The sequence below is a fragment of the Podarcis muralis genome, chromosome 17, assembly GCF_964188315.1.
Source record: "Podarcis muralis chromosome 17, rPodMur119.hap1.1, whole genome shotgun sequence".
NCBI classification, from domain to species: domain Eukaryota; kingdom Metazoa; phylum Chordata; class Lepidosauria; order Squamata; family Lacertidae; genus Podarcis; species Podarcis muralis.
In genome coordinates this window covers 38,437,378-38,449,403 of record NC_135671.1, presented here as the reverse complement: position 1 = coordinate 38,449,403, position 12,026 = coordinate 38,437,378, and the positions used below count along the sequence as shown (strand labels likewise).

Genomic DNA, 12,026 nt, shown 5'->3' with positions numbered 1-12,026 from the left:
TCTGTGAACAAATCCCTGTCTGTCCTTTGGGACTCACAGCCCATCCTGAGTGTTTTCTGGGTGAGGAGACAGGACCCTTGCTAATAACAATGACAAAAATATGGATTTCAACCACCTGCATGATAGATAGTATGTTGGACTTGGACCCGGGGAGAACTTTGCTAATGCTCCATGAATGCTGCAATTCTGCTGAATGGCACAACAACAACAACAACCCAGAATTCGTTGCAGAATTCAGCATCCTAAGAATTTCTGCTTTTATATTTTTAGGCAAAATGGGCATCATGTTTCTAGCTCTCATGGCAGCAAAGGCATAACTAGCAATGCCTACTGAAATTTTAGAAGCCAGAGAAATGGCTAACAGATTTCCAGTAGTTGGAGAAGGAATTCCCATGATTAGCAAAATTAGCAGAATAACTTGCAAAAATAAGAAAATTTGTGCCCGTTTCCTTCATTTGAGTAATATATAGAAGTCAGCTTTACATGGCTTCTTGTTTGTTCCAGGGAGCACCAAGAGAAAAGACCCAGAAGGGGGTGGGGGAGAGACTGATCCTCTCTGGTAACTTGAGCTCAGGGCTCAGGTTAACCCTTTCATGCATGTGAGGGAATCAATAACTGTATATTACAACAAAACCAGCTTGCAGTTTCAATATGGGGGCAAGTGATCGCTCAGCAAACATGTTGAATTGCAGAAAATCAACGTGAGCCCTGTGCCTCCTTTGCAGGTGCCAGATGCCATTCGCAAATGCCAACGTGCCGGCATCACAGTTCGCATGGTGACAGGAGACAACATAAACACAGCCCGGGCCATTGCCGCCAAGTGTGGCATAATCCAGCCAGGGGAGGACTTCTTGTGCCTAGAAGGAAAGGAGTTCAACCGGCGGATCCGCAATGAAAAGGGAGAGGTGACTGAATAAATTATTTTAAGTGTCTGGAAAGGTGCTGCTCCAAAAATTCCAGGGTGATTCTATCAATAGCAGTGCAAAGTGATAGCAGATTTGAGCCTTCATTTCTAGACCATTGATCATCTTGGTTGCCCTCCTCTGCACATGTTCCAGCTTGTAAACATCCTTCCTAAATTTACTTTGTATACCATCTTTCTATCTTACAATAGCCAAAACCAGGCGGTTTACAAGCTGAAGAAACAAAGGATGTACACCTTATAACAATCCAATGCAATACAATACAAAAATGTAATAAAACATAACTTTAAAACACGCAATAAAATATTCCAGGTGTGGTCTGACCAAGGCAGAATACAATCGTGCTATTATTTCCCTTGATCTGGTCACTAGACTTCTGTTGATGCCACCTAGATTAGCATCTCCTCCTCTTCTTCTTTTTCTTCTTCTTCTTCTTCTTCTTTTCTGCTGTTGACTCATGTTAAGCTTGTGGTTCACTAAGATCCCTAGGACCTTTTTCACATTCTCTCCTGGTCAACCTTATGAGGGCCACATGCCAATGGTGGGAAGGGCCAGAGGCAAAAGTCGGGCAAGTATTAACTGTGACTTTTACTTTTGCACAGCAGGCTAGTTTCTTCATGCTGACACACCCCTCACCATCCTCTATCCAGGCAAGCAAGTAGCATTGTCAGAGTTCAAGGACACATTGCAGCCAGGCAAAAACACTCAGTGAGGGCTGGTGAAGGATGTGGCCTGGAGAGAGTCTTGAGGGTCAGGTACAGAGGTTTGGTGGGCTCCAGACCTGAGGCTTCTATTCCTGGTGCAGACAGCACTGAGCTAAACCAATGGTCAGACTTAGTGAGGCAGCTTCCTGTGTTCCTTTTTCTCTCCTCCTTTTTTGCACACCAGAAGAGGAAGTCAGAAGCTTTTGCATTCCGTTTTTCAGTTTTGAACAAACCACAGGGAAGTTTTCCCAGCTCTGCAGCCTACTTTTCTCGCAGGGAGGAACATTTAAAAGAATTGAATTCTTCTTCCAAAATCGACAGACTTTTACATTGTTTTGTTATATTATTAGCTGCCCTGATAGGTCATACTTAAGGGTGGTGTATAGATCCTTCTATTAATGAATGAAATATGCAACAGTGCAGCCCAGTCTACGGCCTTATTTCTGCCTCAGTCTGCAACAAGTGTGGTCCGTGTCTGGGAAGGTCCAGGGTCTCAGGAGCAGAGCACGTGCTTTACATGAAAAGGGTTCTGGGTTCAGTCTTTAGCGACTCCAGGTAGGACTGGGAAGACCCTGTCTGAAACCCTGGAGGGTCACTGCCAGTTGGTCCAATCAATACCAAACTCTATGGACTCAATAGAAGGCAGCTCATTTCGCTTTATTAGTGAGTAGTTCTTACTTTAGGGTTACCAGACGTCCCTGGTTCCCGGGGACAGTCCTCGGATTTGCAAATCTGTCCCTGGACAAATTCCATCCCGGAATGTCCCTAGAGTTGCAAATCTGTCCCCGGGAAACATGGCAGCGGCAGCCTCAGCAGCCCAGAGCCAGTCTGGTAGCGCAGTTGGCTCTAGCTGGCTTCAGGAGCTGCCTGCTGCCATCACCACTGCCAAAGGTGAACCAGGGACGTCCGGCGGTACAGATCTCCTGCCCCCTTCCCCCTTTGTTTTGACAAATCGGGGGAGGCTCAGGAGTTGCAGGCTGCTGGCCGTTGTCCAGCAAGGCACATGGTTTATGTGCCAGGCAAGGTGCAAAGCCCTTCTTTTGCACCCTGCGAAACATAAATGCGCAGAGTTTTTAAAAAACTGGGCAACGGCCAGCCACCCGCGACTCCCAAGCCTCCCATGACCTGTCAAAACAAAGGGAGAAGGGGGCAAGAGATCAGGGAACGCTTGGGAGTCACTGGCAGGCAGCACGCCATTGCCCAGTTTTTTAAAAACTGCGCATTTATGTTTTATAGGGTGCAAAAGAAGGGCTTTGCACCTTTATACAATATGCATGCGTGCTTGGGCCCAGGGTCTTTTGCCTCACCATCCCCACTACCTGTTGCTACTCAGCTTCAAAAAAAAAAAAAAAAGTGTCCCCAGATTCGTTGAAAAAAATCTGGTAGCCATATCTTACTTGTCTCTGCCTCTCTGCCTTGCAGATAGAACAAGAACGCCTTGATAAAATCTGGCCAAAACTGAGGGTTCTGGCTCGATCGTCACCCACCGACAAACACACCTTGGTGAAAGGTAAGAGATTGCCAGTCTCTTTGCCCTTAGTCAATGCAGGGGAGAACAACATGGGGTGGTGGGAGTCAGGGCTGTCATGGGGTCTGGTTGTCATTTTCAGCCGGTGAACTCCAAATATGCAGATCAGGTTATCTAAGTCTTACCCATATATGGATGCAAACTTCTCTGTAAAGTCACTGGTATTTATTTGGATGTGTAGCTCACTCACTACTAGCTAACCCACATTCTTGCCCTTGAAGGCATAATCGACAGCACTATCGGGGACCAGCGCCAGGTGGTTGCTGTCACTGGTGATGGGACGAATGATGGACCAGCACTCAAGAAGGCCGATGTGGGTTTTGCCATGGTAAGAGATGCTGAACTGAGTTCCCTGTGTCCACAGGGACATTGCCTTCACATATCCTTTGTCTGTGGGGTCTGCAGACAGGGAGGGAAATGCTTGCCCACATAGAGTGAGGACAGTTTGCCTGCCCTTGCTCTGAATTGGCATCACATAGCCAGATCCCATTGGCTACATGTTGATGTTTTGTCACTGTCATGCTAGTTCTTTGATCTCCAATTAGCTGGAATCTCATAGCCAGGAAGAAGCCCTTGTGTTGTATCCAGCTAACCTTTCTTCAGTGTAGACCTGGTGAAATCAATAGTTTTTAGTTAGTTAGTTAGTTAGTTAGTTAGTTAGTTAGTTAGTCAGTCAGAGTAAAAGTTCATTGAACACAACTCCTACTATTGAAAATAAGCAAATAATGCAGAAAAAACAGCTGGTTGAAAAGTGAACAGACCTTAAACAAGAGTGAAAATGGAGTTTGAGGATTCAGGCTGATGGTTATTCTAGCCCTTAAAAGCACTATTTTTACATCAAAAATGTTCAAACATGAAAATTCAGCACATCCCTAATTTTAAGCTTGTTAATCTTTAAATTTATCATACAGCACAGGCTGTAAGTCCTATTGAATTCAATCTCTTCCTTCTGAGTGGACACGTATAGGAGTGCTTTGAAAGCCAATGAAATGGACTCCATCAGATTGTACAAGAACTGAGTAAGATTTGGATCAGTGGTAACAACCCTGCTTGAAGGGCCAGCAGCACTGACTGCAAAACACAAATCTATCTTGAGCACTGAAACTCCTGTGATTTTTAAACTAGTAAAGAGGAATAGTCCCAGTTATACATATTCTAGCTCCAATACGGAAATATCTCAGGATCTAAGAATTTCTACAAAAACGTGTTTGTGAATCCTGTATGTATAACAGTGCAATGTCATTAATCGTAAAGCTAATATCCTTTTGTTTCTGGGGTTGCAACAAAAATGTGCATTCCCTATATTTGCATTCTGGCAATATAGTCAATTGATACAACTTTTATTTAATCTTTATGGTCCAGGAACCTGCTCCATAAATATTTATGATCCTGAAAACAGCAAACATTCAGAATAAAGGTACAATATTAGTTTACGAAATTTTAAACTCTGATGCTGAATTCACTTTACAGGACCTGAAATATGGAATCAGGCTACCCAAGTATCCAATCCAAAAATATATCAAAGAAATCTCACTAGATAGCCATGTGCATTTTTGTGCTGCAGAAGATGTCTCAGAGCCTACTGGTCTCAATATAGACTGACAAAAAGGTGAATCCCAAGTGCAAAAGCAAAATGCTGGGGGCAACTGTTTAATTATTTATTTGAAGCTTTTTTTAACCTGCTCTTCAGCTGAAAAGGCTCCCAAAGCAGCTTACATAAACTCAGTAATGATAAGACAGCCCCTGCCCTCAATCTAAAAGACAGGACGCAAAAGGAAAAAGGGATGAGGAGGGAAGAGGACAACAAGCAAACTCAGGCACCAGTTCTTAAAGTTGCAAAGTTCTCATAATGACCAGCTGAGGTGGAAACAGTTGAGAGGAACCACATGGAGCTGGTCTCCCAGCAGACCTGATGGAGTGGCCCTGTAGTCTCATCTCTCCTTCTGCTGCAACCTGATGGAATGGCTGCTTCTAGTCCACATCTTGTGGGACATGTTCGGTCATTGCTCCTTCGGAGGATAATTTCTATATAACAAGTTGGTTATCAGTGCAGTGAGCAATTTCACCTTTACACTTGCCAAATATTTTGTCATATCCCAGAAATTTGCACAATGAGTGAATCACAAGAAGCCAGTCCTGGAAGAACTTCTGTAACTGCCAAACAATTTCTCTGAAAATTCACTAAATTCCATTCCATTCGTATTCCATTTGTCAGTGCGAGGAAAAAATCAGTATATACAAATGAGAATTCCTGGATCCAAATTTGGGTCAAGTACTCTTTGATGAGAGAACCCCAATACTGTAGAGATTTTGCATGCACAAAACATGCAACAAAGTAAAGTGTGGAAATATAAACTGTAAAACCTTAAGATGTGCCCTATTAAAGTGAGTTCCGAAGTTTCCCTCTTCCCCTAGCATAGAAAAATACCACACATTTGGTAAGTTAAAAATGGTGTACTTATAAAGTCCCCCATGATCAGATTCATGTGCTTTATCCATACAGCATTCAGAAAATGTTGCACAGGCAGTAAAACTTGGCTTAGTTACAAAGTGGTATAAGTTTCTAAATTATTGGTATAGGAACTATAAGTGGTTTGGTGTGCAGTCTGAGCTGGAGCAACCAGCTTAAACCTCTTCACACCCTGAGCTTCTCAGGTAGACTGGAGAAGAACAATAGGCCTGATTACCTATTTCCTCCCAAGGTAAGGGAAGTGGACATAGCTAAGCCTGGCAGGACAGCTTACTCTATGGTATTAACCCCTTCTGGCATTAATTAGACTTAAGCATGTTGATTATATGAGGCTGGTTATCCCACACCAGTCATAGATAGAAGAACAAAACAGCAAACATAGGTTGGTTTTTTAAAGACAGATAATTTGGGGAAAATATGAATACCATTCTGGAATGCTTTGGTGGTAAAATATTGCAGTGCTCTCTTATATATCCCATTAGGTACAATGCGTCACACCCTTTATTTTAACATTTGTTTTTTATGTTGTTCTAAATTTAAAATCGATCAAACTAAGATAATACACATGCCTAGTGTAGTGTGGGAATAATGTAGATGAGCAAAACATGTGGGATGTAGAGGGAAATGAGAGGTTACTGTCAGAGTGATGGTTAGGGAGGCTTCTAGGTTGGCAGGAGAAAGGAGAGGTTAAAATATGTTCCATAGGCATTTCTTTGCCAGCGCAGGCACATAGTGGAAACTGGTATTGTGTTGAATTGGGCCACAACTTTGATTACAGGAAAGAGTAGGTTTGGCTCAGGCATTGGGCATGTTTACGAACCTGGTGGGGTCAGCCTGTGTTGGGGAGTTGCCCCCAACATGGATTGGGTGCCATGACCCCACACAGGCCACCATGGGGCAAAGTGTATTGGCCCATTGGGCCCCCTGTGGACTGCTGGACAGAGTCACCCCTCCTGGACCCCTCTAACAGGGTACTCCCGTGACTAAGGATCCAGCCCAATGCCTTATCCGCCAAAGTTGTTACTGTTGCTATGAGGTAGGCAAAAACCTGCAAGCCGGCCAATTTGCTTGCCCAGGAGAAAATTCCTTCCTGGCCCTGAATATGGCAAGTGAGTAAACCATAGCAAGGTCCATACACCACACGCCTGTTCCTCACTTGATCAGGCCCTAACAGGCAGGGTGGGTGGCTGGGGAAATCCAGCCTGCCCCTTGCCACTCCTTTAAATAGGCTAGGAGTGGGCTGGGTGCACCCCCAAGCCCCTGCCCCTGATTGGCCTTTTGGGCATTGCCTGCCCATATCTGAAAGACTGTCGCAGCCAGAGGTGGGGTGGCACCAGGTGACCAACCCCTCCCCTTGGCTGCTGAAGAAGATGGCGGCTTCTCTGGACCCACCACAGCCATGCCATGTGGCAGATGTCGCCCACCCATAGCTCCAGGTGAGCAGTTATTCTTTGTTAACATCGTTGCTATCCCTTCAGTTTACGGATATGTTCTGCAGATGTGTGATAAATGTAAATGAAGACTTAATATTGAATATGCAATTAAAATGCAGCTACCTGATGAAACACAAATTCCGCAATCCGATTAATTATGTAAAGCAAATAAAACTGCATGCTTCAAATTGCAAAGGGATGGATGCCGACTAACAAGTTAGTTGAACACAGATCCCACTGAAATCAATTGAAGAAGTTAGTTGTGTGACATATCTTAAGCCTCATTTATTTTCCTGGGGGAAATGCAACTACAGTCATAACTCGAGTTGAATGTGCTTCAGGTTGAGTGCTTTTGGGTTGCGTTCCACAGCAACCTGGAAGTAACGGAGCACATTACTTCCGAGTTTCGCCGCTTGCACATGTGCAAACACTCAAAATGATGTCACACGCATGCATGGAAATGGCGAAATGCGACCCACGCATGCACAGTCTTGTCTTACATTCCGTTCAGGATGCGAACGGGGCTCCAGAACAGATCCCGTTCGCATCCTGAGACACCACTGTAATTTACCTGCCTGGTTACCACCCATAATGTATTATATTCCCAGCAGTCAAGTTTTGAAAGTGTTCAGAGTTTTCTGGCAAGGTAAATCTTGACATCCAAGAGGAAAGGAAGTGGTGGAGAAAGGCATGAAATTTGTGGTTGTGTTGTTGGTAGAAAAACTTAACAGGTTACATCTTTTCCAACAAGAGACAATGAAGGCAGAATCAATTCAAGCTCCTGCAGAAGAAGTCCTTCTCTGAATTGCTGGCTTGGTCCTTGTGCATCAGTGAGGCTAAAGTGCTATTATAAAGTTGACCCACTGGGCCCAAGGGAGAGAGATGGTTGAGGATTCTTATCATAAAGTACCCTTCATTTTGTGCCATTCCCAGGGCATAGCAGGCACTGATGTGGCAAAGGAGGCCTCTGACATCATCTTGACTGACGACAACTTCTCCAGCATTGTGAAGGCAGTGATGTGGGGGCGCAACGTTTATGACAGCATATCCAAATTCCTGCAGTTCCAGCTCACAGTCAATGTGGTGGCAGTCATTGTGGCCTTCACTGGCGCCTGCATCACACAGGTAGGCTTCATTGCTGTGCAGTAGTGGCAAAGCCTAGAGGAGTCTGGCCCATGAGGAGGAAGAGGACACTTGCCCCACCAACCTCAGCCTGCCCTCGGCCAGCCCCGGGAGAGGATTTCTGAGTGTGTTTGGTGCGATGTGCTTAGAAACTTCCCCACAAGTAGGAGCCAGCCATATCAGACTTCCTGATTGTGGGGACCATTTCTGAGGGGTGTAAACCCTCTTCACCAACCTGCATAGAGATCTGACGTGTGTGCCCTGGGACACTGGGGGTGGGGTGCTTGTATGTCCCTTGTATGTTTGTTCCCATCCCTGCTCAACTGCACGTCTAAGCAAATGCCTGCTGAACCTAGCTAACGTTGCCCGAAAATTAGGAAATTACACATTTGGGAGTTGTAGGTATATCTCATAGCCTTTCTGGAAAAGAGTAGCCATATGGGGAGAATCATGGAAAGGTGCATGGAAAATTAATGTTTGAGGAGCAGAGAGGTTAAGCTGACATGAGAGAAATGCTGAATACAGCTGCTCTATTATATATGGCTCTTGGAGAATATCAAGTCAGGCTCTCCTATAAGAACATACTTGAGAACCAGGCAGGAAGCAGGTTTGAGGCCCAGCTCCATGTTCTGAGCAGAATGTTGAAAAAGTGGGGAGAATTCTGGGGATGAGTGAATTGGTCCTTTAGGAGTAGTTGCTTACCAGGCTCCAAAGATAATATGTGAGGTAAGGCCCATTTGTCTTGAAGGATAGAGGTAAACAAAACCACTGCTTTGTGGTTTTGAATCAGGACTATTTCAGAGACAGAAAAAACCCCAGCACCCTTCATAGAATCATAGAGTTGGAATAGACCACAAGGGCCATCAAGTCCAACCCCCTGCCAAGCAGGAAACGCCTTAACAGGGGAGTTTTTTAGCAGACAGGAACAGCGTGAAGAAACACCTCCAAATTTGATCTGTAAATTCTCTCTGGATTGAACTAATCCTGTAGATGATTTAATACCGGTCCAGTTCATTGCTTTCCATGCCCTAACAAACCTTTGCAAAGTGGATTGAACCAAAATAAATGCAAGCATATGAGGCTCCCGTAGACCATTGGCCTGTCTAGTCTAAGGACTTCCCGAGCCAATGACTACTCTGACTTCCAACAGTTCTCCAAACCCTCAGGGCAGAAGTACCTATTTCAAGACAAATGTGGAGTTCCCACCCTGTTCTCCCGATGGCACTGGATACTTCCAGAAAGAGAAGCTTATTTATTGTGGGACTGATGTATGCATGTTTTTTCACAGCATCCGTACAATGTCATTGCCATCAAAATGCCATCCCTGCCCATCAAATACCTGACGTTCCAATGCCGCAATGCCCCTTCCTCTCCACTTCTCTTGTAGGACTCTCCGCTCAAAGCAGTGCAGATGCTGTGGGTTAACCTGATTATGGACACTTTTGCTTCCCTGGCTCTGGCCACTGAGCCCCCGACGGAGGCCCTGCTGCTGCGCAAGCCGTACGGACGGAACAAACCCCTCATTTCCCGCACCATGATGAAGAATATTTTGGGCCATGCTGTCTACCAGCTTGTTATCATCTTCACCCTCCTCTTTGTGGGTGGGTTCTTAGGACACTGAGCTGGAGTTGGGAGGGGCAGGGGTGGGTCTGGGTCCACTGTTGAGAGAGGGAGGAGGGAGAGGCTTGGTTTGCTGCGTGTAGTGTCTTCTCTGTGATGCCCTGTTTTACACCCCCCCTTCCTCACCCGCAGGTGAGGTTTTCTTTGACATTGACAGTGGCCGCAATGCGCCCCTGCACTCCCCGCCCTCAGAGCATTACACCATCATCTTCAACACCTTTGTCATGATGCAACTCTTCAATGAGATCAACGCCCGCAAAATTCACGGCGAGCGCAATGTCTTTGATGGCATTTTTGGCAACCCCATTTTCTGCAGTATTGTGCTGGGAACCTTTGGCATACAGGTACAGCCTGGTCTAAATGGATGTGAAGGACCAAACTGAGTTGGGGCGGGTGGGAAAGACAAGATGGATGGATGAATACATGGATGGAAATGTGTATTGGTGGCTGGCTGGCTGGCTAGTTGTTCTTGTTTTTTTAAGAAACTGGGCTTTTCATACACTCTTGCTTTAATAATAAATTTTATCATACAATGTTGCTTGTGCTCTTCGTGTCTTATGAGGTTTCATAGGCCCATGGCCCCATAGGCTGTTGTTGCTATTATATCAATATATCAAGCATCTTAACTGAGGTTTTGTACACACTAAACCTTTAAAGCATATCCGAAGCACATTTCCACTTCAAAGAATTCTGGGCGCTGTCATAAGGGTTGCTGGCAGTGCTATTTTTCTAGAAAAGGAGGTGCCAAGACTCAATGCCTCCCTTGTTCTCTTAGAATGGAAAGGGCACCCAGCTGAGAGGTGCCGGAACTGAGCTCTGGTGAGTTCCAGCTGGGGGGAAAAGCCTTGGTTGCTGAACATTATAACTCCATGTGGGGTAAACGAGTGTCCAGAATTATTTGAGGGAAAGTATATGATTTGAATATGCTATAAGGTATGGTGTGTATACACAGCCTCAAGTAACAAAAGGGGAAATAGACAGGCCCCTGCCCCAAGCTTACTGTATAAATGTTGCAAGTGAGGAAGATGAGAGAGGGAGGGAAAGGGGGAGGCAACCTTAACAGGAGACAGGTGTGTGCAATTGCATACATATGTATTTAGGCTTCTCTTTCTCTTGAGGGGTGAGGAATGAGGCACAGCTGGAATAAACATCCATTGCTCTAGCCCCATGTCCCAGCAGCCCTTGAAAAGTCAGGACAAGACTGTGGGCAGTTTGGTTAAGAAAATGAGAAGAGCAAATTCCATAGCTCCACCTCAGAGCAATATGGCTGCCTCAGAGAGAGCTCTGGCTCCTTGTATCTTCATGGTTGTCCTCTTCAGACCTCTGGTTCTCCTTGACCTGCTGTTACATCTGTGACTCTTTCCTTCAACTTGGGGTGCTTCCAGACATGTTTTTATTGTGGGATTGGTTCTCATGCATACAAGTTTTTTTGCAGTGTCTGCACAGTGTTATTGTCATCAATATTCTAGCCCATATTTTTAGTTATTTATTTAATGTACCGTATTTGTATCCCACCTTTCTCTCAAGCTGGGAACCAAGGTGACTCTTAATCCAGATTAGCCCTTTATGGGGAAATCCAATATAATAACAATAGCTTTGTTGCCAATGACCCATTGAGAGTATTGCGCACCCTTGGTTGTGTGCTCTCCGTTCCCATTGTCAGTATTGCCCACTCTGATCTTCCTGGATCCCGTCTTCTATCTCCTCTCGTCTATACGCAGTCCTGCCTGGCCACCAGCTCCCATGAGCCCACCCTTTCCCAACAGTGCATATAGATATGGAGGGTGGGCTTCCCTCTACAGGAGTTTGTCTCACTCTGCGTCTCTTCCCCCCACAGATCGTCATTGTGCAGTTTGGGGGGAAACCGTTCAGCTGTTCGCCGCTGAATGCGCAGCAATGGCTCTGGTGTCTCTTTGTGGGCTTTGGGGAGCTTGTCTGGGGACAGGTAAGAAAACCCTTCTTCTGTCGTCTTCATTTGTGCTCATCATTGGGTGGTTTTGGAGTGGAGGATAGGATATTATTTATTATTAATCCTTCCTCTTCCTCACTTGTGTGAGTTTAATGTCTGGTTAGCAGAGTGCAGCATAAAATGGAGACACTTTTGGGACAAGGTTCCTTAACCTTGTTAATAATTATCCAGGACAGATAATAATTTAGCAGGCTGGGCCTTCCCCCTTTTCATCCCTCTAAACAAAAGACTCACACAGAAGCCATGGCAGGATAAAA

General features: G+C 45.2%; 1 protein-coding gene across 8 annotated transcripts in view; it reads left to right on the top strand.

The window, feature by feature from the left end:
* ATP2B3 (ATPase plasma membrane Ca2+ transporting 3) overlaps positions 1 to 12,026 on the top strand; it is a 118,482-nt gene that overhangs the window by 80,544 nt on the left and 25,912 nt on the right. For all 8 annotated transcript variants that reach the window (XM_028711455.2, XM_028711449.2, XM_028711448.2 and 5 more), the window contains 7 exons: positions 726 to 905; positions 3,050 to 3,137; positions 3,377 to 3,483; positions 7,992 to 8,183; positions 9,568 to 9,781; positions 9,933 to 10,144; positions 11,638 to 11,745. In XM_028711455.2, the coding sequence (XP_028567288.2) occupies positions 726 to 905; positions 3,050 to 3,137; positions 3,377 to 3,483; positions 7,992 to 8,183; positions 9,568 to 9,781; positions 9,933 to 10,144; positions 11,638 to 11,745 (1,101 nt within the window). The remainder of the gene's footprint in view (positions 1 to 725; positions 906 to 3,049; positions 3,138 to 3,376; positions 3,484 to 7,991; positions 8,184 to 9,567; positions 9,782 to 9,932; positions 10,145 to 11,637; positions 11,746 to 12,026) is intronic.